General features: G+C 41.9%; 1 protein-coding gene across 2 annotated transcripts in view; it reads left to right on the forward strand.

Moving 5' to 3' along the window:
- Positions 1 to 64: 64 nt before the first annotated feature.
- The window catches only part of UFSP2 (UFM1 specific peptidase 2), a 32,124-nt gene continuing 6,563 nt past the window's right edge, over positions 65 to 25,625 (forward strand). Inside the window, exons 1-10 of one of the 2 annotated variants that reach the window (XM_074991836.1) lie at positions 65 to 243; positions 4,019 to 4,097; positions 6,569 to 6,752; positions 6,837 to 6,903; positions 7,585 to 7,742; positions 10,245 to 10,437; positions 12,528 to 12,674; positions 16,889 to 17,053; positions 21,011 to 21,135; positions 23,995 to 24,071. In XM_074991836.1, coding sequence (XP_074847937.1) covers positions 220 to 243; positions 4,019 to 4,097; positions 6,569 to 6,752; positions 6,837 to 6,903; positions 7,585 to 7,742; positions 10,245 to 10,437; positions 12,528 to 12,674; positions 16,889 to 17,053; positions 21,011 to 21,135; positions 23,995 to 24,071 — 1,219 coding nt within the window. In that variant the 5' untranslated portion in view covers positions 65 to 219. The remainder of the gene's footprint in view (positions 244 to 4,018; positions 4,098 to 6,568; positions 6,753 to 6,836; positions 6,904 to 7,584; positions 7,743 to 10,244; positions 10,438 to 12,527; positions 12,675 to 16,888; positions 17,054 to 21,010; positions 21,136 to 23,994; positions 24,072 to 25,625) is intronic. The other variant, XM_074991837.1, reaches the window with a different exon arrangement.

Below are 25,625 nucleotides of genomic sequence, written 5' to 3' on the forward strand. Positions count from 1 at the left end.
AATCCAGGAGCAGTCTCGCGGGCCCGCGCTGCATCTTGGGAGTTGTAGTCCTCTCTTCTTTAGCCTCCGGCCACCTCCCTTGCTCACGTGACGCAAACCGGCGTTCTCGGTGTACCTCTCCTTAGTCCGAGTGACACGTCAGACCCGGCGGGGCGTGCAAGGGAACCGGCCTGTTCCAAGCCCCGTCGGGCCGGGGGCGGGGCTGAGCGCGCGCAGACTATGAGTGCGGCGCTCACGGACGTGGTGAGTGCGCGCCGCTGCATGGGGGAAACAGAGCGGCCCAGGGCGCTGCTGCTCTGCGGGGAGGGGCCGCTCGGCTCCGCTGGCCCGCTGCATTCTGGGAGGGGCTCTCCCTCGTGCTGCCCAGCCAGCCACCCGTGCAGTCGAAGCCCCCTGGTGCCGGTACCTCGGTGGCCTGTAGCTGCGTCCGCCCCCGTCCTGCCCTTCTCGGCCGGGGCCCCCTCTTTCCGCTCCAGCTTCGGCTCAGCGCTGGGCTGGTGCTCGCTTCCCTCGCGTACCGTGTCTCTGATTTGCACCGCCCCACCGCAGTCACTGTTGTACATGCCCAGGCCCGGCTGCGGTCTGCTAGCCCTGGGGAGAAATGGGGCCGGTGGAGGGTAGGGGAGCCAAGGCCAGGGGAGGTGAGGGGATTGTGGAAGGACACGTGGAGCCTGTAGCTGGGAATTCATCAGGGTTCCTTCCTTAGTCCCAGTCGGGTGCCCTACCGACTGAAGCAGGCATTGGGCCAAGTAGGTGCTGCAATCAGCTTCTTAGAAGCCACTCATTTTCCAACCTTGTCCTCAAGTTGTGAGCCTCCTTGTCACTTGGTAACCATCTAACTTAAGCATCAGTTCTGTATGGAGCACCATGTGGACAGATGCTTTGGCCCACATGCAGTCCTGAATTCAGAAACCTATGTGAAGCTTTGCAGCATCAGGGCCTTATGCGGTGAGCAGTTTGTCAGTGTGGCCCTGTATACACTAGCCCAAATCTTCAAAATGGTCATGCTGCTGATAGGAGTAAGGGGATTTCAAAGTTCCCAGGGTCCTTTCAAAAAGGAGCCCTGTTGGGACTAGCCACACGGCAGGGAGATGCGGCAATTTTGAAGAGCCATGACCCCCGGCATGCTAATGAGGTGCTGAATATGTATTTCAGCATCTCATTAGTAATCTTCAAAATGGCTATTTGCATGGCCGTTTCGAGGACTTGGGCTAGTGTAGACATAGCCTGTATGTTTGAAGGCACCTTACGTACTTACTAGCATAAAAATGTGTGTTGGCAACTCAACTTGAAATAAATACTACTACTTAAAGGTCAATTTTTTTAAGGATATTTTAAATAGCTACCAGTCTAACATAGGTAATGCTTATCAATAAGTTTACTTCATTGGACAGGTCCATTGCTTCATGGAAAGACTGGAGGCTTTAAAGATTTAACAATCTGCTATAAAATCACAGAATTCTAGAACTTGGAAGAGACTTCTCGAGATCATCGAGTTCAGTTCCCTGCCTTCATGGTAGGACCAAGCACCATCTAAATCAGTGGCTTTCAACCAGTGTGCCATGAACTTTCATCAGTTTCACCTCCCTGTGGCTCTTTGCAGAGCCAAGTTGGGGGGAAATTGATGATCTTATGCCAGCTGGGGCTCAAGCAGCAAGGCTGGCTGAGTCCAAGCTGGGGTGGAGTCTGTAGGTTTCCCCCTGTGGTGGCTTTTTACAGAGACACCATGAGGGGAAATGCCAACCGTGCAGGACCCAATTTGCCCTGGGAGGCAGTTGAAATTCTGCTTCCCAGCCCAAATGAGCTGGTGGGGAGCCCTCCATCCCCAGTCCCTGCTGTGGTAAGGGGGAGGGAGAGAGGGCGGGAGCCTGGTGGAACTGGGACCTGGTTTAAATGCTGTGTCCTGGCTCCAACAGGCTGGGGGTAAGTGGCGGGCTGCTTTCAGTGGTTATTCATTTATCCAGCATTCCTAGCTTGGCATTGAGACAATTTTGGAAATGTCTGTGCTCACTGTCTAAGGTGGTATGTTCTGTGGTGGATTTGAAACATTTAATATATTTGATCCTTGTCTAGTTTGCTGTATGCACTACTATGTTGCTAACCTCTAGTAAGACTGTAATCGTAATAAATAACATTTTGTGAGCAATCAAGTCAGCTGAAAAAAGTGGAATTGTTGTATCACTGAAGTGTGCCATGTTACTGAAAAGGTTGGGAATCCCTGATCATCCCTGATACATGTTTATCTAACCTGCTCTTTAAAGTCTTCAGTGATGGAGGTTCCACAACCTCTCTTGGAAATGTATTCCAGTGTTCAGCCACCTTGACAGGAAGGTTTTCCTAATATCCAACCTAAACATGCCTTGGTGCAATTTAAGCCCATTGATTCTTGTCCTATTATTAGAGGTCAAGAAAAACAATTTTTTCCCTCCTTGTAATAAATACTTTTTTAGGTACTTAAGCTATCATGTCCTCTCTGTCTTCTCTTTTCCAAACTAAACAAACCCAATTTTGTCAGTCTTCCTCCACAGGTTATGTTTTCTAGACCTTTAATTATTTTTGTTGCTTTTCTCTGGACCCTCTCCAATTTCTCTATGTTTTTCTGGAAATGTGATGCCCAGAACTGGACACAGTACTCCAGTTCTGGTATCCCCAGTATCTGTTGATACTTCTAAAAGCAGAAGTAGCTATGACTCTTCAGATAAAATTCCAGTGTGCTTATTATCTTTTTGTAGTTCTCTTGTTTCTGTTCAGAATGTTTTTAGTGGAAGCCAAATATGTATTATACATGGAATTGAAATAGTGATCAAAATACAGAGCTAGCTTTGAACCTCAAAGTGTCAACTGTTTATCAGCAAAGAGAGATGTGATGATAGTTGTATATTAGCAAATGGTCTTTACATTGACTACAGTTCTTTAAGAACGTAAGCATAGCCATACTGGCTGTGTCTACACTAGCCCAAAACTTTGAAATGGCCATGAAGTTTACTAATGAAGCACTGAAATACATATTCAGTGCCTCATTAGAATGGTGGCAGCCGTGGTACTTCGAAATTGACGCGGCTCACCACAACGCGACTCATCCAGACGGGGCTCCTTTTCGAAAGGACCTATCTTAGGAATAAGGGATTTCAAAGTTGCCGGGGTCCTTTCAAAAAGGAGCCCCATCTGGACGAGCTGCACGGTGGCGAGCTGCATCAATTTTGAAGCACCGCGGCTCCCGGCATTCTAATGAGGGGCTGAATATGTATTTCAGCACTTCATTAGTAAACTTCGAAATGGCCATTTGCATGGCCATTTCGAAGTTTTGGGCTAGTATAGGCACAGCCACTGGGTCATACCAAAGGTCAATATAGCTCAATATGCTGTTTTCCAACATACATCAATGCCAGGTGTCTCAGAGGAATGGATAGCATAGGTGTCCCTCCCCGTCACCCATTCCCAGCTTCAAAAACCAGAGGCTCAGGACACTATTGCTGGCTACTTTAGGAGCAGATGACTGGCAAATCACCTTCTGTATTTTCACTGAGCCCTCGCAAGTCCAGAGGTTTTGAGTTCTTCCTCATTAGTTACTTGGGAAGGTGGCTTCCCTCCCAAAATGAACAGTTGAAGAAGAAACTGGAGGCGGTGTTTCCTGTTAACTTGCAGTAGTACCTCAGCATTGCAGACAGGAGGCATTCTGCTCCCCATCTAATCTGCCAAGTTTATCAGCAGAGCAGCTGCAGTCGTTCCTTCAGCCAGGAAGCAGAGGTGAAGATGGGAAACAACATAAAATCTAAAACAATTTCAAATTTAAAGCAGCCAGAAAAAGTAGATGAAGTTCTACCCTTTTAAAAAAAAAACAAAAAGCAAAACAGAAAGCATTTTTAAAATATGCCATTAAAACCTCTGTGATTAAAAAGTAATCCTCTTTCAGTGTGCCATGTTTTCATTCCAACTTTTGGGAAACATCATTGAGGTAACTGTATTATGCCATTCATTTCTATTTAACTTTCTAAGTCAGCTTCTTGTTCTTCCTTAGGTCATTCTGGAAACTATGGACATACTCTTTCGAATAAGAGGAGGCCTGGATCTTGCATTTCAGATGGCTACTACAGATGGTGCGTCTATAAGAATATCCTAGGGTAATTTCATAGGCAGGTAAAGTTTTGGATAGAAGAGAAACTGTATTGGATTAAAGTATTTCTTTACCAATACATTTTCTTCAAATATTTAGCGTTTCACTCAACTTTAAAGGAAGTATGAAGATTATTTCATTTTTGTCCTCCCTCTCATGCTTAAGTTTTCTGACAACTTCTTCCTTTCTACTACACCCCTTTCTTTTATATATATGTGCGCGCACACACGTAGTTTAAAGCAACACCAAAATCAGTAACTTTAGATCTTTCTAGTTCCCAAATTTCTACCCTCGATGGGATGTCTATTAAGTTCCATGGTAGAGCATGCAGGAAGAGGATGTGTACCAAACAGCCATTCAGAAGCTTCTGCACTCTAAGGGCTAGTTGCACAGGATTCTGCACCTTTAAACTCACAAGAGGAAATGGTTGTCAGGGACCACAGAATCAGTTCTAATATCTATTCAGTGACTTGCATCAAGGCATCAGCCCATATTTGAGCTTGTGAGCTGGTGTAGAGGTGGTGAATGCATTCTGATGAAGCTCAGGATTCTGTGTCTGGATTCCAACCTCACCATCCCTTTCAGTTCCTCTCATAAAGGCTCATTAATTGGACTTGGCATAGAAAAGAGTGAATTTCATGCTCGGTGAAGCACAACGGAAAACCCAAATTATCTCAATGCAATGTACATTGCAGCTTAATATTCTACTAATAGATAGTTGTCTTACCTATAGAAAAGGGGTCACGTGAAGAGAGTGAAGCCCTCCATGGAAGAAGGTTACATTATGTTTATATATAGTTTGATTTTTACAGATATCGGTCCCAGACTTTTAATGCAAAACAGATTAGTGGAAGGTCTACAGTAACTTACTCAAGAAAGCTATGTTTGCCTTTGTATAACTTGCTGCATTCTGAATAGTGGTGACTTCACAGGACTAATCAAATATGCAAGGATTGCAATATTACAGCCTGTGTTTGCTCAGCATACAAATAAAAAAACTTGTAGGTGCCATTATTTCAAACTCAAAATGTAAATCTGAAAGTCAAGTTGTATTCTTTATGGTTCATTCATCATCAGTAATAGTAGAGATACCACAGAATAAATTTTGCTTTCACTTACTACCTGAACATTTCTACTAAAGACAGGAAGGTTGCACAGGTGTAAATAAAGCTACAACGTGGTTCTGTGTTTGGAAGGTAAGCCGTGCAAGAAAGTCTGTGAGTTCTATACATGCTTGAGGTTTTGCAGGAATTACTCTAAGCATGTGTGCAAGTGTTTACAGGATGGGTGCCTTAGTTAACAATGCTGTTTTTGCTATGTGAACCAGAATAAAATTCAGCATAGGCTTCTCTAGTCAAGTTGGCTCTATGGGGGTAACAGAAATAAAAAGCAATATCACAGTTTTGTTCCTGCATTAAAGTGGAGGTGACCAAATTGTGGCTCAGGAGTTGTACGTGGCTCTTTTATAGTTAAAATGCAGAACACGGATTCCTCAATCCTCTACGCACCCCATTCTATATTTTTCAGCCTGTGGGGAAGAGTTCAGGGCTTCTGCAGGTGATAGGGATAGGAGCTTCTGTCAGAGATGATGGGTACCTGGGTAAAGGCGACACAGTTGAAAGGTTCAGCCCCCACTCAATAGTTTGAGCTGCGCCCCCAAGCCTGCCCCCCTTATCCTGAGCACCCTTCCATCATGCTCACAGCAGTGAGCTCCTTGGAAGAGGCAGAAGTTGGGAGCTGCAGGGAGGGGCTGCATCTTTAACTCTTCAGGGAGAGAGACCAGGAAAAACTGTGGCTATCCGTGCAGCTGTGAGCAGTTTGCTGCTGTTTCTTCCCATGGTCTCAACTTGCCAGCTCCAGCAGCTGGCATGCAGGATTAATGGCCCAGAGGCACCATGTGATCAAGCAGGGCTAGCAAACCATAGCAAAAATAGAGGTAGAGGATGTAACCCTGTGAGCTTCCCCCACATGTAATTTCTAATTCTGCAGAGTAGAGACGGAACTTGTGGGGTATCAAATCCTACTGCCTGCAACCTCTGCTAATAGGGCTCAGCAACATAATATATGGAGAAATACCCCTCTCATAGAACTGGAAGGGACCTTGACAGGTCATTGAGTCCAGTCCCCTGCTCTCACAGGAAGGCCAATCTTGTTGCTGAACAGGAGAGTCCCAGACCAGAGAGGTACAACGTGTAGCTCAAGTAGATCTATAAAAAGAATCCAGATGAAATCCTGGACCCATTGATGTCAGTGGGAATTTTGCAATTGACTACAGTGGGGTCAGAATCTTTGCTCGCTATTTTCACATAGCCTTTTGATCATAGCAACACTTGCTTTTTATATTTCCCTAGGGTACCATTTAAATATTTTAACTTTATACGTGCATCAGGTAGCTGTAATAAATGGGAGTTATTTGAACATCACTAACCATATTATATTCTCATTCTGTTTTAGAGGCTTCAGTGAAAAAGGCAGTAAAATACGTTTTCAGTGATCTGTCGACCAAACTGTCTTCAAGTGTACTGGTATTACGAGTGTGCCGTAGTTCGGTGTATTTTTGGCCTAATAGCAGGATGAACACAGTTCCATTAGAATTGACTGATAATTCTGTTTGTAAGGAAATAATACGATTTATCCAGTAAGTACATTTGAAAAAATGACATCATAATTTTCATAAAAGATTAAATTTCATGGTTTTAGTTTCTCTCTATTAATATTGCAGATTTGACCAAGAAGATGAGTCTAAACGAAAACTTGCAAAAAAGAAGGATAAAATGTTACAAAGCACAGTATGTATTTCACGCACATTAGCAGCGTATTATAAGCAAAATGATCTTTTCTCGCAAGCTGGTCCATATAGGCAAACTTTTGCACCCACAGAGAACTCCACTGAAGTCAACAGTGCTCTACACAAATGCAAAGATTTATCTGCACAAATGAGCATGCAGAAGTGGGCTTTTATGTCTCTAATACACTTAAACCTTTTTAAACCAGCAACTTCAGGGAAGAGTTTGCCAAATTATAGAATCTTCGAGGACAGAGAGGTCACTGCAATGTCTGAGCATGAGGAGGGGCACTTACGTGGTGCCACCCTGCTGGGCATACACATAGGTCAATGCCCTCCACTGCTAGAAGGGTGGGGAGCAGCAGTGTGCAGAGCTGTTTCCTCCAAACCATGAGTGTTCCCAGGTTAGGGACACTGGATTAGGGAGGTTCTAGTGTAATATTAAATGTGTTAGCCGAGGTATTTGTTTCTGGCTCATGATATTAAAAACTGCAACTTCCTTTCCTCTCTCACTGCAGCTAGTTGGTGCTGTCAAGGGCATGTTTGTTTTGTGGCTCTTAACTTTTACTATTTGAAGAATCCCTTCACAGGTCTTTAGAATCTACGTTTTTCTTCCATCCGTTCTTGATGCATGTGTTGTTGGACATGTATGATTGATGCATGTAACTGTCTTTATTCTTTGCAGCAGCAGATAGTAAATGTAGACCTTATGTTGGAAATGACATCTCCTTTGGCAGCTCAAGCACCAGTCATTGAAAGGGAATCCAAGAAACACCACTATGTTAACATGACCTTACCAGTAGATGTTGTTGTACCAGTTTCTCCAGAAGAAACATGGGGGAAGTAAGTATAATACATCTTTGGGGTTGTAATTATGAGTTTGGTTTTGTTTGTTTTATGGTCTGTGCTTTCTGAATGAAATTGTGGATACTAATGTTACATCAGTTTACAATTTAGCAATTTTAAAACAAGTAAAAGAGGGAATAGAATTGAAATCTTTTCAGTGTCTGAAAGCTCTTAAAACAGTTGTTCCTTGGTTCAATGAGTGTGATTTTGTGACCTCCCCATTACCTATGAGTTCAAAGCTTATAATTAAGACTATGATTTAGTCATGAGTATTTTATTAAGTCATGGACAATAAATAAAAATTCATGGCCTGTGACCAAGCCATGACTGTAAATTGACATGTTACCTATATCTCTCCCCTTGGGGTCCCACTGCTCTGTGGCCAGGTGCTCCAAGACTACAGAAATTGGTATTCCAATGGCCTCCAAGGTTGCTGCTTCTTGAGCATCCCCCAGGGTCAGATGCATGGGGCTGCTGCTGCTCCAGCACCACCTGGATCCAGCTCCTCAGGGCCACTTGAGCTGCAGCTGGCCCTGACCCAGAATGGTATCTGGGTTAGCGCTAGCTGTGAAAGTTGTGGAAGTCCCATAGTCACGGAATCCATGACTTCTGTGAACTCAGTGACAGATTTGCGGCCTCATTTATGATGGATTAATGCAGTGGTTCCCAACCTTTTTTATGAGTGCCAACCCCCAGCCATCTCCCTAAATCATTCACAGGGCTCCAATCACCCCCCAACCATTTGTGGACCCCCATCAATCAATTTTCTGTGCCTTTATACTTTTTTCCCCACAGACCCCCTGAAATAGTGGGGGTCTGCGAACCACAGGTTGGGAACCACTGGATTAATATATTAACTCCTCATTTAAAGTCATCCCAATTAAGATTGTTTCATTATTTGTTTGCTAGTATATCAGCAACCTTATTTGTTTAAATGCTTGCCTCACCCTGCTCAAGCTGCCTGGCATTCCAGCTGGAGAGTGGGCAAGCCCCCACCCCACTTCCCTGTAGAAGCACCAGGCAGGTAGAACAGGGCAAGACGCCACATCCTGATCCTGCTATGCCCTGGCCTCAATTAAGCTTCACAATTATCATGGCTGAGTAATGTATTAAATTGTTATATTTTCTGTGTATACAGTAACTTTTCCTGTCAAAAAACATTTCCCTGGAACCTAACCCCCACTAGTTACATTAATTCTTATGGGGGAATTGGATTCACTTACCACATTTTACTTGAAGTGTTTTTCAGGAACATAACTACAATGTTAGGTGAGGAATTACTGTATAACAGTATCTAATTTCTGTATTGAAGCAGTACAGGTTGAATCTGTCTAGTCTGGCACCCTCAGGCCCTTACTGGTGCCAATGAGAGAATTTACCAGACCATGGAGATCAGTACAGTCTAGCAGCATTACCAACATTTCCACTACTTACTGGGCTGTTAGAAGACATTTAGGACTACGTAACATTTAAATTACAAAACAGAACACAGAACCAGGACTGGTACCTGTGAACAAACTTTATGGGACCACAGGACGCTTGGGCACACCCATGATAAGTGATTGTCTGGCTAACTAAAATCATACTGGATTACGGATTTTGGTGGACGAGAGTGTGTCCGACTAGAGAGGTTCTATCTGTAGTAGTATACTTGCGTTTTATTTCACATCAGTTTTTTATTTTCTAACATTGTTAGGTAGTGATCGTTAGGGTTTTTGGAGCTAATCAGTGTTGAAGATGCATAGTATCTGATAATTTTGCCAACTCTTTGTCACTCAAAGAAATGTAGATTGCTAGGAAAATTATTCAGAAGATATTGTTCCAGATTCTTTACATGATAGTAAATACACACAAATGTGTGTGTGTTTTGGAGGGAATGTTTGATAAATGCTCATTGTCTCAGAACTGCACTTAGGAGGTCACACATGACCTTCCTCCCGCACCCCTCCACTCTCTGATTTGCTCACCTTGATCATTTTTTTTTTTTTTTCTGATTTGTTCTCCTTGATTACTATTTTTGGTTCTCTGTGCCTTAAATATTGAGTCTGTTCTGGTCTGGCTATGGTCTGAAGAAGTGGGTCTATCCCACGAAAGCTTGCCTAATAAACTATTTTGCTAGTCTTTAAAGTGCTACTTGACTGCTTTTTGTTTTGATAGTGTATAGACTAGCACGGCTCCTTCTCTGTTACTATGCACCTGGCAGTTTGAAGTCAAAAATGGTGCAGAAGTGATATCCACTGAACTCCCTTTGCTTGGGGCTTGATCCTACAACGTGCTAAGCCCAATGGCTGCAATCCAAAAAAAGCATTTAGTCACATGCCTAATTTTATGCACAAGTACTTCCAGTTCAGCTTGTGTGATTTACTGAATTGAGGCTAAACTATGCAGTAGTCTAATTTTGAATCATTGAACATATGAAGCTGGGTGTAAGTGGAGAGAGGAACTTTTGTAGCATGGCTGGTGTTCTAATTCTTAAATATTTCCCCTTATTTCTTACAGTGTACAAAATCTACTGGTGAATGCAATTCATAAGCAACTAACTGATATGGAAAGATGCATTTTGACATATATGAAGGGAACATCTATTGTGGTACCTGAACAATGTCACTTCATGGTACCAGGGAAAAAGCACCTTATTACAATATCTTACCCTACAGGCATTCCAGATGATCATTTGGAGTCTTACAGAAAGGTAAAAGCTATCAGTTAGCTCCTGTAGAACAAATATTGAGAGGGGACATTTTCTATTTATGACTGAAACAGAACACTGCGTGTATATATGTGGTTTATTGAAATACATTTTGAAGTTCAAGTATGTTTCTTCATAAACAGATGTTTGTTTTGGTTTCTTTAAACTCACCTCTGTTTTTATGTAGGAATTTTAAAATAAGATCTCCATTTAAATGTATTTGTATAATGACTTTTTGTTTGGTTCTCTGTGTTTTTATTCTGTCAAATGGTATGTAAGAGATATTTAAACAAACAGAATTTGTTCAAAATGTGAGCTCATTTTCTTTAATTGGTAACTATGTCAGACACATTGTTTGTTTCATATTTCTTTATCAGTACCATTTAATTTGTATGGCTTCCATAAAAATAATCTTTTTGACCACATCTGTACTACCCCTCAACATAAGTGACTTGTCTTCTGCCATCCATCTCCAGCCTTTAATAAACAGAGGCCAAGGACACCATTCCTACCCCCTGGCTAATAGCCTTTTATGGACCTAACCTCCATTAATTTATCTAGCTGCTCTTTGAACTCTGTTATAGTCGTAGCTTTCACAGCCTCCTCTGGCAAGGAGTTCCACAGGTTGACCGTGTGCTGTGTGAAAAAGAATGTTCTTGTATTAGTTTTAAACCTACTACCCATTAATTTCATTTGGTGTCCTCTAGATCTTATATTATGGGAACAAGTAAATAAAGAGAAGTTATTTACCCTTGTCACACTGCTCATGATTTTATATACCTCTGTCATACCCCCCTCAGTCTCCTCTTTTCTAAACTGAAAAGTCCCAGTCTCTTTAGCCTCTCCTCATATGGGACCCATTCCAAACCCCCAATCATTTTAGCTGCCCTTTTCTGAACCTTTTCTAATGCCAAAATTATATTTTTTGAGGTGAGGAGACCACATCTGTACATATTATTCAAGATGTGGGCATACCATAGTTTTATATAGGGGTAATATGATATTCTTTGTCTTATTTTCTAGCCCTTTTTTAATAATTCCTAACATCCTATTTGCTTTTTTGACTGCCACTGCATACTGCATGGATGTTTTCAGAGAACGATCCATGATAACCCAAAGATCTCTTTCCTGATTAGTTGTAGCTAAATTAGCCCCCATCATATTGTATGTATACTCGGGGTTATTTTTTCTAGTGTGCATTACTTTACACTTATCCACATTAAATTTCATTTGCCATTTTATTGCCCAGTCACTCAGTTTGGTGAATGCCATCCAGTACCAGTGATTTGTTACTGTTAAGTTTTTCTGTTTGTTTTAAAACTACCTCTAATGACACTTAATCCAGGAAAGTTCCTCAGATTCATCACCTACAAAGGACAGTGCAGGTTTGGGAATCTCCTTCACATCCTTAGCTGTGAAGACTGAAGCAAAGAAATCATTTAGTCTCCCTGCAATGGCTTTATTGTCTTTGATTGCTCCTTTTGTATCTCGGTTGTTCAGGAGCCCCACTTTTTTTTTTTTTTAAGCAGGCTTCCTGCTTCTAATGTACTTAAACATGTTGCTGTTACTTTTGAGTTTTTGGCTTTTCTTATTACACTTTTACAGTTAAAAAGGAAGGAACACAAACACTGCCAAATTACCTCACTAGGATTGGACTTCCACTTTAAGAGATGAAAGGGGTATATAAATACAGAAGTTCAAAAATGCTAATGACACTGATGAATGTTCAGCTCTCCATTTACATAATGAAAGCCACCCGGAATGTCCCAAGTGCTGCTTTCAAATTGAAAACTAGCTGTGTAGGTGGGGTTCCTTTGAAAACAGCCTTCTTCTCTTGTTGAGCCCCATTCACTTCAGTCAGTCTTTGCTTAGGCTTTGGGGATCTACTTGTATGAAGTTCTTTGCAGGGCTGGGGTGTTGGTGTTAAACACACACGTCCAATATTGATTTGTTGTAGAGGTTTTAGTATGTAACAGTATATAAACTGCTATATTAAAACATATTGGTTATGAGAACAACTATGTGGAGTAATTTTGTTTTTAAATAAACATGAATTATTCTTCTGTTATCCCTTATTCTGACTTGCATTGTAGGAATTACATGAACTGTTCCATCTGCCCTCTGATAGACCATATTTAAGAAGAGCAAATGCTTATCGCTTTCCAGATGAGCCATATACGGATGGTTATCTCAGAAATCCTCATACACATCTCAATCCACTTGGTATGGAGGCTGGTATGGTAAGTTTTATTTCAGATATTTATTGGAAAATGCTTCTTACTTTACATATTTCTTGTTAAAAAGAATTGACTGTCATACCTAATGCTATCACCATGGGGGTATTTTTACTTAATTACAATTTCCAACTGTTTGCGAGATAGCTACTGAAATTAAAATAGAATAAAGCAGGGAAATTAATCGAGACTCTAATTCATTGTCAACCTGTTCTAGAGATGCAGTTATATCTAGGCAGGTTACAAGATCGAACCTGGAAGCTCAGGCTTTCAGTTATGTTAAGGAGAAATTAATTTTATTTTTAAAATACTTGTAAACTGTGCACTTAGCTGCAGTGAACTAAAGCTGTGAACATTTCCCTGTGAGTGTACATTTACAAGCAATTTTGACAGTTGCAGCTGAATGACAACAATCAAAGGATTTGATAATCAAAAGTCTCTCAACATTGTCAAACGGAAATCTACAAAATGAAATGCTTTGAGAACCAATCACTGAAAAGAGTTTGAGAGAGACTCTCTCTTAGACAAGGTGGTCTATAGAATGAAAATGCTGGAGAACCTTTGGCCTATGTCATGGATCCTGAGTATGAGGTTTTTAACCTCCCCATCCTTTCGCCAATAGCTAAATGGGAGATGGATTTCTGCTGAAAGGAAGTGGAAGTCTTCAGGTGATCCTAGTACAGAAAAGAAGATCATAAATATGGAAAAAGTTGAGAACTGCAGGTCTTTGCTCATTGCACAGTTAGATCTGCCCAGGAAAAGCTTATGGCACCAGTTTTAATTGGTGTCCTAGGATGACAAATGAGAGTTTCGAGAATGGCACTAACAATCTTGATGAATTATAACATGAAGAGTTTGTAGGAGGGACTTGTGGAGTCTGGCTCTTAGAATTCTCTTCCTTTTTTACCTCATTTCTTTAGCTGCACCTAAACATGGCATCAAAATCCTTCAGGGAAGGAATCAACACTTACTTCTATAGTCATCTCAGTTGTATATTTTTGTTTATGGTAGTGGGGAGTGTGGTAGCGTTTATTAGTGTCTTAATATCTGCTCTGACAAAATTAAGGTACAGGAGTTGGTTTTTAATTTTTATTTTTGCTTTATTAATTTTGACATGTGTGAACTGCCATCTACACACATCGGACCAAGTCCTGACCTCAGAGCCTTTACAGTCTCAATAGATACTGCAAAACATAAAGGCATGAGACTTTCATTCATGAAGAGGAAAAGGCAACATTGTATTTTGTGTGCCTTTTTATTAAGGTGCTCCAGAGGCCTTTGGTTAGGAATTGTGACAGTCAGTCTTATTGCTGGGCCTCTAGCATCTGTTCAGCCCACTGGGCTCACTTAAGGGCCCTGTTGCCCTCACTGGGGCAAGAGGTGGTCGGGCGGGGGGGACCCAGGCCCCATCCACGCATGCCCAGTTCCAGCCCAGGGACCCTATGCAGCTGCTAGTGGAAGGACCTGACTCCCTTAGCCCAGCAGCTCTCTTCCCTGGGCCACTTCCCCAGACAATTCCCCTGGTACCTTCTCTAGGCTGTAACAGTAGCAAGCCCCCATTCTTGATCTACAGAAGCCCCTCACTCTCCTTCTGTGGTCTCTGGTGTTCCTGATGCTCTGCTTCCTCCCACTACTCTAGTCTCCTTGCATCATTCTGCTCACTTCTCACACTCTTCCCACTGTGAAGGGTTTTTTAAAGGGCTCTTATTAGCCCAGTCATAGAGGCAGCTGGCTCCAATTAGCCTGAGCCATCTCCTGCCCCACTGCCTGTGAATGTCCTGCAGGCCCTTCCTTCTGCTTGTTTGGGCACCTTCTCAGGGGGCCCTCCACCATGGCCCTGCCACAGAGATGTATAAAATTATTATAATGTACAGATCTTGGTGTTACAGAATGAGAGGTTTCTAAAACTCTCCATCTCTGCAACCATGCTTGTCACTTCCTCCTGTTTCTCTGCTGCATTCTTCTGCTTTGGCTGTATTTAAGCTGCTGAGAGCTGTAATACTCTGAGGAGAAAGGGTTAAAAGCAGCAAGAATAACAGCTATCAGGAGGGGACAAGAAAAATTGTCTCCTTGCACCATTTGAAGGGATGTACTATAGAGTTTTAGAATTGCTGTTATGTATAGATTTAACATCACTGTAGCAGGGAAAACACCATAGAAGCCCAACACAGTAGACTCTAGTTTCAGAAAGGAGAGCTATGCAAAAATGAGGAATTTAATTAAAGAGAAATTAAAATGTACAGATATTCAATTAAAATTGAAATATTTGCAAGCCACAAAGAAACATTTTAAGATACTGTAATAGACTCAAATGTGTATATCAAATGAAAAAGTGTAGCAAGAGAATCAAATGAGTACCGCCATGGCTGAATAACAAAGTGAAAAAGCAGAAAGAGGCAAAAAGGCATTGTTTTAAAAAAATGGAAATTAAATCCTAGTGATGAAAATGGAGAGAAGCATAAACTCTGGCAAATGAAGTGTAAAAATGTAATTAGGAAGGCCAAAAATCATGGAAGAACAGCTAGCCAAAGACTCCAAAAGTAACAGCAAAAATGTTTAAGTACATCAGAAGCAAGAAACTATTAAACAGTGGGACCACTGGTTGATTGAGAGAGAACAGAGTGCTCAAGGATGTTAAAGCCAATGTGGAGAAACTGATTTCTTGGATCTTCATGGCTGAGGAGCTGAAGGAGGTTCCCAGACCTGAGTCACTCTTTTTAGGCAGCAGATATGACGAACTGTCTCAGACTAAGGTGTCATTTGAGGAAATTGGAATAAATTGATAAACTAACCAGTAATAAGTTTCCAGTACCAGACAGCATTCATCCACATGTTCTAAAGGAACTCATATGTGAAATTGCAGAACTAACTGTGGTTTATAATCTATTTAAATCAGTTTCTGTACCAGATGACTGGAGGATAGCTAACGTGACACCAAGTTTGCAAATAGGCTCCAGAGATGGTCCCAACAGTTACGGGCCAGAAAGACTACTAGGCAAACTGCTTGGAGCTATAATAGAGAAGAGAATAAGCAGATATGTTAATGAATATGATTATTTGTGGAGGAGTCAACATGGTTTTGGGAAATCATGCCTCACCTATTTACAAGAATTCTTTGAGGGTAACACAGGCAAGGGGATATCCAAAATTTTGAGGAGTAAAGGCACTTTGAAGTGCCCTCAGCTACACGCATGCCGGCACTTCAAAGTTTGACACTTCCAAGTTGCTGCCAGGGAGAATTAGACTAATAAATTGCTGCATATTCACTGCAGCACTTCATTAGTAATCTCCCATCACCCTGATTACTATGCCCTCTTTGAAGTTGGGGCAAGTGTAGACCCAGCCCCACTGTTGTATGTTGTTACAGTGGTCTGATAGCCATTCTTCTTATTGGTATTAAACAATCTAGCAAATGATCTAATGGGGTAATAATTAGACTGTGACCTGTTAATTTAATTGAGTTCCCTAACTCTAAAGCAGGGGTCAGCAACCACCAGCACACATGCCAAGAGTGGTACATGAGCAGATTTTCATCAGCATGTGAGGTGGGAGCTTAGCCCCACACCACCTCCTCTGTGCAACCGGGAGCTTGCTCAAAGCCATGCTGCCTGTGGATTGACAAAAGATGAGCTAATGCTACCAACCACCACCTAAACGGTACAGCTCTGCATCTTTATTAATGAAGCTGTTGTAAGTAGGACTACTATTGACTTAAAAAAGTATCACTGGCACTCAGACCGTACATAAGGATCAAAAAGTTAGATTTCGGCACTCCACTGCTGACTCCTGCTCTAGTGTATGATATGTCTGTACCAGTACCTCATTAGCTTTTAGGATTTGCTAAGTGTGATTTAGTCCCCCAACGTGAGTCTTCAGTGTGCTAAATAAAACATTCCAAGTATTTCTCTGAATTTACAGAAAACTGTTTACAAGTCCACTAACAAGATATCACTGATGCAGTTTAAAAATTGAATAGTAAAACTGCTCTTTAAGAATTTCACCCTTGTTGGTTTTTTTGTTTAAATCAAAAAAACTCAAAACCTTGAAGATATGTCCTGGGTATGTGGAAGTAAGAAGTCTCACAGCTATTTCTTTTGTGAGTCAAAGTCAATAATTTGAAAACCTCATACAACACACATTGATCAAATAATGAGTATTTAGCTTCTGAGACAACAGCTACTGATATAGAGGGGTTTACATTGTCTCTTTTTTTTGTTCAGGTGTGTTTGGTACATGGTGTATATAGTTATCATCATTACATGCAGGATCGGATAGATGATAATGGCTGGGGTTGTGCCTACCGGTCTCTGCAGACTATCTGTTCATGGTTCAAGCATCAAGGTTACACAGAGAAATCTATACCTACACACAAGGAGATTCAACAGGTACAGGATAAAGAAACAGACTGCATTTCATTCTCTATTCCTGTTGAAAAGTCAGTTTAAGCTCTGGAACTGGTTAAAAGTACTATTCCATTAATTTTAAGGTGCTCTACAGAGTGAACTTTTTAAAAGTCTAATTTGTCTCTCTTTTCTACTCCACTCATAGTTAGTATTCATATTTATTTGTAAGACTTTTGAATTATCACTTCTAGAACATTTTGTTGTAAGGCAGAGGCAGGCACGCTAAGTCAGTGAGTGGGTCACTTGAGTGGCCTTTCTTCAGATCAGTGGGCTGCAAGATTGTAACCAAGATGGTCTTCTGGGATGGGATAGTTTTGCTAACTGTGCTTTTGCACCTAGAATTAATGGAGTGTGCTGACTGAACCATAGCAGCACTGTCATTGGATGCAGAGAGTGCACGCCTCTCACAGTTAATGTGTGCAATGAATATGTACCTCATTTCACCTGCCTTTGCTTTACATGCATATCACTTTAGTAACACCGTTAGGAAAAAAATATATGGATGGAAACCAGGGGAATCAGGCAATGCTTCACATGAGCAACAATAGACACAAAAACCGCCCCCACAAAAAACCACCCAGGGGCTGCATGTGTCCCACTGCTCTTTGAAGGGCTTCTGTTTTCAGTGATGAACAGTTAGGGATTGGCATTAAAATAGGTTTCCCTACAAAAGAGTTCCATGATATAAGATTTTTAAGTTCTTTTGGTTGGTACAGGTTGGACCTCCCTGGTCCTGCATCCCTCGGATCTAACCAGTTCCAAACCAGGGAGTCTGCCAGACCAGGGAAGGTCAGTGCTGGCCCCTCTGCTGCTGGCCTCCAGGCTCTCCCAGGGGGCTGCCTGCCTCCTGGCCACCAGCCCAAACCCCTAGACTCCAGTCACAACCCTGGCCGGGGTCCTGGCTGCTGGACCCACCCCCTGGTGCCAGCCCAGCTTTTCTCCTGGTCTTGGCCAGGCTCCCCTGCCACCAGACTCCTGGTCAGCCCCCACCCTCGTTTGCTGGGGCTGTCTGGTGCAGTAACATGCGTGGTGCTGTCTGACCATGGATGTCAGGCCCATCCTTACCTGTACACAAAATAGAGAGGTGTGTAGAGCACCTGAGAATTTGGGGCACCACTTGGTCTTAATGTTCATCCATCTGTCTCCTCTGATTAGCGTTTTGTGGATCTGGTTCCTAGTTAAATTTAAAAACGGCTACTTCTCTGTTACTGTGAAAAGTGAAAAGCCTGCCAGACCTATTAGCAGAACATCAAACCTTTGAAAAAGCCATTCAGGTAGTAGTGAAGCCATTTAACAGGCATTTGCCAGCCCCAGATACATACTGTCAGTTTCTGAATTTACTGTGTTAATTTGTTCTATAGGATTATTAAGTTTAAAAATGTCATTAGCGTGTTGCTGAATGTTATAATTCAGACCTTTTAAAAAAAATCATCATTCCCCCTCCACTCCCAGACTACCACTGGGCATTAAGGCATCATTTTAATAGCACTGAATACAGCCCCATAAATTCTTAGGATGTCCTTGATGGGTGTTGCCACGCTGGATGAGAGAGCGTCAACCCATAATCTCTTGGATTCTCAATTCGTAACTAATTTTCCTTCTAACTTTTTCCATCCACTGGCAGAATGAATTTTATGTGCACCAAGGCATGTGCAGATGTGACTCACCATAGAAACACATGCCATTGTCTGTGGGTGGCTGTAGGCATTCTATGAATCAGCTGGGTGGCACCTGAATTTCTCCTGGGCGGCTGTCCAAGCATGCAGCTTACAGGGAACACTGATTGTAACGTGTCCAAAACACACCCAGTCTTTATCAAAGTAGAGATTTAAGGACCCTATCCAATTCTCTTAAAGCTAATTAAAAGGCTCTCTTCTGAATTCAGGACATTTGAATCTTGCCCTAGATTAGTAAGGAATGATTTAGTCCTTATTTGGCAGACATCATTTGTGTTTGAGCATGAGGGTATTTTTATCTTTGGAATGTTCCTGAATTTAATTTTTTACATCTTGAGAGGTGAGCATGTGAGTCTTGTATGTTTGATTATGTTAGTTCTATTGCGCTGTGTCTACACTACCTCCCTACTTCAAAGGGAGGATGGTAAGTAGGGTGTCGGGAGATTATTAATGAAGTGCTGCATATGCACTTCATTAAGCTGATTCTCCCCCATGGCAACTTCAAAGTGTTAAACTTCGAAGTGCTGGCTCGTGCGCAGCCATGGCTAACCCGCCGGCACTTCAAAGTGCCTGGGCAACTTCGAAGACCCTTTACTCCTCAGAATTTTTAGGGATCGGCCCCAATCCACATAGGACATGAGGACAGAGAGCAAAGATGGTCACTACCAGGGCCACTTCACAGCTTGCTGTGTGGAGGGAAAAAATTCCTTTCTTCTTCCATAGGCCATGGCGGGTCACCTGACCCGGTGGCTTGCTGTGGGATTTTGCCATTGATCTCACATCCCAGTCCATTTCCATAAAATGTGGAATTAGTGTCTGGGCATCTGTTTGTTTACCCCATGTCTCCTGACTGGGGAGGTGGTCACATCTCTCGTGAATCCTGGCACTAAAACATTTCTAGTTCTGGTATAAAGCCAATAGCTGTAACTTTAAAAACAAAGATGGCGCAGGTATACCAGTAATGTAACCAGATTCACGGCATTACCAGATTTCATTAGACACCTCACCTGGTGCAAGATCTGGGGCCAAATTAATACAATGGCCACAGCAGTGGCTTTCACAATAATTTTAAAAATCCAGTATCATCACAGGGGAGCTGGTTCTGGACGGGGTCCCAGATGGGACACCAGCCCCGTGACAGCTGGCCCTGCCTGGGACACCAGCCCTGGCCAGGGCATTGGTTGACTAAATGTGCCAGTTGTCCGAATGCCAGGTAACTGGGCACTTACTATGTAAATTTAAGATGTGTAAGTAAACTATAATTGGTACATGCACAGAATTTCTAATATATTATAAATACTAGCCTAATAGCTATAAGCATATTGAATGGAGTTCCATGAAATGTGTGTTAAATGTGAAGAAGAGGTTAAACCCAAAATATAACTAGTAGCGTAAACACTCGATTTTATGGGCCCCAATTTAGTGGACTTCAGGAACAACGGGGTCCATTGTCCCTGAAGCCTGCTAAACCAGGGCCTGTAAAATCCTGAATTAACCCCCTCCCTCCGCCAAAAGTATGTCAGAGACTTACCATTTCCAGCTGCCATGGCATGCAGGAACCACCATACGCTCCTTCCAACAGGCCACAGCGGGGCTCTTGCTGGCCCATGCAGCAGAGCCCCTGGCCACAGTGGGTTCCTTGCTGGTGTGTGTGGTGGACCCCTCGCAGTTGCAGGACCTCAACTACAGTGGGGCCCTCAGCTGCTGTAAAGCCTCCGAACCACAGCAGGCCCCCAGATGCTTTGGCTGTCCCCAGCAGCTCCTCCAGCCATGGCAGTTCCACCAGTGAATAGCAGGAATATTTTTGTGGGGTGGTGGGATTGGAGCTGCAGGAGCCAGGTGGGGGTTGGTGGGCAGTAAATCCTCCAATTTAATGGACTTTTGAGTTTTAATGAAGACCCCTCCCCCATTAGTCTATAAAATCAAGAGTTTACTGTAATTGTGTGACATTTGTCTGAAGCACTACTCTAATTATGCAAAAAATAAGAGAATAGTAATATTTCTTCTGGACCATTTTTTTCAAGCTACATATAATAATATTTATCAATCAACTGGTGTTTGAAACAAGAAAATGTTTCCATAAAGGACAGAAAATTACCATTTTTAGACGGTTTTAATGACTTTTTTTTGTTTGTTTAATTAAATATAGTCATACCTATGTTCAGTAAATTTGCATTTGTAAATTAAATGGATATTATAGCTAGAAACTGTAAAAATGTCCATTCTATACTGTTTCTTTTTATATGGGATGTGTGTTACAAAGGCGCTAGTCGATGTTGGAGACAAACCTGCAGCATTTGTTGGGTCACGGCAGTGGATTGGCTCTATTGAGGTACAACTTGTATTGAACCAGTTATTAGGAATAACTTCAAAAATACTGTTTGTCAGGTAAGAATGAATATTTTTTTTTACTTTTGTGTCTCAGTGATTAATTCTTTCTTGGAGGAAAATGTGGTGAAGAATGGATCACTTAAGAAACTATTAACAGTAATAGGATATTAACTCCAATCCTGCAAGCATCTCCTCCAGGTAACTCCTGCACCCAGCCACACTGAAGTAAATGGGGCTGTGTACAGGCACATGGGTCTGTCTGTGCTGAGCTCTCTGCAGGACTCAATCTTTGTTATATTGTACAGTCAACTGCCTTACTACCCTTTCTGGTTCATTATGAGAGATACTTGAGATCTCAAATAACCAATGTCAGTCATGGTACAGGAAAACCGTTCTCTATGATGCCAGTCTCTGAAAAACAGTGCCATGCAGCACTGTTACATTTACCTAATGATGCTAAGGCATTCTCCAAAATTATTCCGTAAGGTGATCCTTTTATTCCATAAGTATTTACCAGAAAAAGGTATTGTACAAATCATTGTCAGTCATCTTTTTGCCCTGTTTGTTCTGGAACCATGGTGTGCCCTGTTGTGTGTTACAGGTTATGATGCAAACATCTTTGTTTTGAGTACATGTATTCCAGGGACTAAGGGGGAGGAAGGCACTTAATGGACTTGTGTAGGCAATTATTTTCCTGTTATAATCATGTGTCCTGTACTTCAGAGTTTTCGTATCTATTCAATCCAAGGCTTATGTCATCTAATGCAAGGTATTACGGGTTACTTAGCATAAGTATTCAACATTGTAACAAAAGTACAAGCCAATCTAGGTGCTTTACTAATACTTAATACATATATTTAACCACCTGCAATATGTGTATTGTAAACATTTATCATCAGCTCTGTGTGTGTGTGTGTGTGTGTGTGTGTGTGTGTGTGTAAAAGTAAAAACCAGTGTATGTTAGTCAACTGTTTGTACTGACTGCAGATCAGTCAGTGGCACGTTCAAAGGGAGTTGGCAGCCTGAATCCCGTGCCCGGTGTATAGCTGTTCATGCACCAAATGGATTCCACCACATGCGTGCAGAGAAATAAGCTAAGGGAGTTGAAAGTCAGCTGTGACTCACAAGGCATGAGTGGCTCAATGGGGAGGACTGCAGCCATAGGACCTGAGCACTGCCAAGGCTCTGAGAATTTAAGTCCGACTCTAAGCAGAAATCTGAAATAAAAAGGAGTCATCTTGCTCCAAACTGCCTTCGGCAAGGGTGGTTTTGTTTTTGGGAAGTATACTCTGAGTATATCAGAATATTCACAAGTCACTGAACTAATTTTGAAAAGAAAATAAGTATGCAAGCAAATGCTCGCTGGTAAGGGAGGGTAACTTAGGTGGAAGAGCAGGTGAGACTTATGAGAGAGGTTTGGCGTTCAGCGAGGAGGAGGCACTTTATGGGGCTGTGAATAATTGAGGATATGTGGGTAAGAGGAAGGGTGGGGGTCACGTGTGGGGGGGTTGCGGGGGCTGTGGAGCATGAGAGGGAGGGCACTGCGTGATGTGGGATTTGCAGAGGATATTTCCAGTCTGCCTCCCATGTGTGTTCCCAGATTTGGGGCAGACGCTCCGCAGAGTCTGGGTCTCTCTCTATCAGTGTGTGTGAATTGGTATCTGGGGAATCCAGAGACCATGGTGGGATTGGTGACCTTACACCAAGTCACTTTGCCTCTTTGTGCCTCAGTTTGCCATCTGCTAAAGTGAAGTTCTTTGAGATCTACTGATGAAAAGCACTGTATAAAAGCTAGATCTGTTGATTATTAACCACAGAAGCAAATCAGCTGCAAACATAGATGAAAACTATCACTGCCTAAATGAACGTTCTCCTATCAACAAACATTTCTTTCAGTTAAAAAGTCTAGGGGCCTGTCTACACTTGCCCCCAACTTTGAAGGGGGCATGTTAAATCAGGGCCACGGGGGGTTACTAATAAAGTGCTGCGGTGAATACGCAGCACTTCATTAGGCTAATTTTCCCCTGTGGCAACTTTGAAGCATCAAACTTCGAAGTACCGGCATGTGTGTAGCTGCGGGCACTTTGGAGTCCCTATACTCCTCGAATGTTTGAAGCATCAAAGTTGCTGCGGGGAGAATTAGCCTAATGAAGTGCTGTGTATTCACCACAGTACTTCATTAGTAATCTCCTGTCACCCTGATCAGCATGCCCCCTTCAAAGTTTGGGGCAAGTGTAGAAAAGTCCTAGGAGATTAAATGGGCAATATTTCATTAACATAGGGTTACGGATGCCCAGTGATAGCTTATGCTCTTCCAGAATGTGAAGTTCAGCTAAATTCAAACTTCTGACAACCAGGGAATCCTGAGTTAAGATAAATGCTGAAAGCTTAAGTCTGCCCCCTGGGAGCCAGCAAGAACCACTGGGCAACCTTAAATTGTTGTTAACAAAGGTTTATTTCATTTAATAAGAATGTAAATTTTTCTCTTGTTGAGAGAACCCTGGAGCTGTTTAGATGAGGTTCTTAACGCTTTTTCCTTAAACCTCCAGTTTGAAGCTACCTTGAAGCAGCTCTCGTGGTATCTTTCCACTGGGAGGCACGACTTCCAATAGACCTCTTTCACGGATACTGTGTGAATTGGATAGCTGCAGTGATACTTTCCTCTATAAATTACATTGGGTGCTTACATCAGCTGTGTGAGCACAAATGTTAAGTTTTATTTGTGTGCTTTTCCTCTGTTATAAAACTCCTGGTCCTGCTACAGTGTTAAGAGGAGATGTAATAAAACATAGTTTTAAAAATTCTAAATATATAGTAGAGGAATTAAGTACAAATTTATGTAGATACATAGTGAAAGAGGAACAAGAAATTAAAACTAATAAAGGGGATAATGTGAACATTGTATTTCTTATACAGCCAGGGTTCTGAGCTAGCTTCCCAGGGAAGAGAACTTACTCACCATTTCAAGACTGAAGGGACTCCCATTATGATTGGTAAGCCTTGCAGTATTGAAAAATGTCAATCTGTTTGATCACCTCGCCAAGGTTTATTTTCATATACAATTATTTAAGTACTTAGTGAGCATGTACAGAACAACTTCTAGGTATCCAGAACAACGTGAACAAAAGAATGGCCATACTGCACCCATTTAGCCCAAAATCCTATCTTCCAACAGTGACTAATTCTAAATGAACACAACTGAGCTGTTACTGTGTGATTCATCCCCCATCATCAAGTCCCAGAATCTGGCACTCAGAGGCTTTGGACACTGAGTGTATGGGTAAGTCCATCAGTGGCTAGGGATGAATTTGCCTACTACTTTTTTGAACCCAGTTAAACTTTTGGACTTCACAGCACCACCTGGCGTAGAGTTCCATAGGTTGACTGCGTTGTGTAAAGAAGTACTTCCTTGTGTTCATATTAAACCTGCTCTGCATAAATTTCAATGAGTGATCCCTATTTTTTGTATGTAAAGGGGTAGATAACACTTACTTCCTTATTTACAGCAGAAACTCAGACTTATGGTTGACAATTATGCAGAAGAAATATTCTTATTTTAAATAAAACAAGCACAGAGGAAGTTTCCTTATTTTGACAGGTTTTTAATAGACTACTGTCTCTGCTTCCTGAGTGCATGCTTCCAATGCCAACTAAGGGGTATGGTTGATTGACTGATAAGTTCATAATTCTGATATAGGTAACTGAGATTCTTCTGTACTTTCTCCATGCCATTCATGGTTTTTTAAATCCGTCATATGCCCCCTTAGTAGTTTCTCTTCCAAGACGAAAGAAAAGTCCCAGCCTTTTTAATCTCTTCTTACATGGAAGCTTTTCCACACCTTTAGTCATTTTTGTTGCCCTTCTCTGCCTTCTCCATTTCTAATAAATCTTTTCTGAGATGGGGAGATCAGTACTGCACGCAGTATTCAAGGTGTAGCTGTATCCTGGATTTATTTAGTGGGATTATATTTACTGTTGTCTTATCTGTCCTTCCCTAATGGTTCCCAACATGCTGTTAGCTTTTTGACTGCTACTGCACAGCGATGAGATGTTTTGAGAGAAATAACCACAATGACTCCAAGATCTGTTTCTTGAGAGGAAAACTAATTTAGACCCAATCATTTTGTGTGAATAGTTGGGTTTATGTTTTCAAGTATGCATTAGTTTGCATGTATCAACCCTGAACTTCATCTGTCATTTTGTTGTCCAGTCATCCAGTTTTGTGAGATTCTTTTGTAATTCTTCAAAACCAGCTGGGTTCTTAACAATTCTGATTTATCATCTGGTGACTTTGACACCTCTGTTTATACCTTTTTTCAGACAACTTATAAATATGTTGAATAATACTAGTCCTAGTATAGATCCCACTATTTTATTCTAAAAGCTAACCAATTATTCCTATCCTCCCCCCCAATCTCTTAATCAGTTACTGATCCATTAGAGGACCATCCCTTTTATGCCATAACTGCTTACTTTACTTAAGAACTTTCAGTGACAGACTTTGTCGAAGGCTTTCTAAAAGTCCAAGTACAGTATATTCACTGGAT

Source organism: Carettochelys insculpta, chromosome 4 (genome assembly GCF_033958435.1).
Source record: "Carettochelys insculpta isolate YL-2023 chromosome 4, ASM3395843v1, whole genome shotgun sequence".
Taxonomy (NCBI): domain Eukaryota; kingdom Metazoa; phylum Chordata; order Testudines; family Carettochelyidae; genus Carettochelys; species Carettochelys insculpta.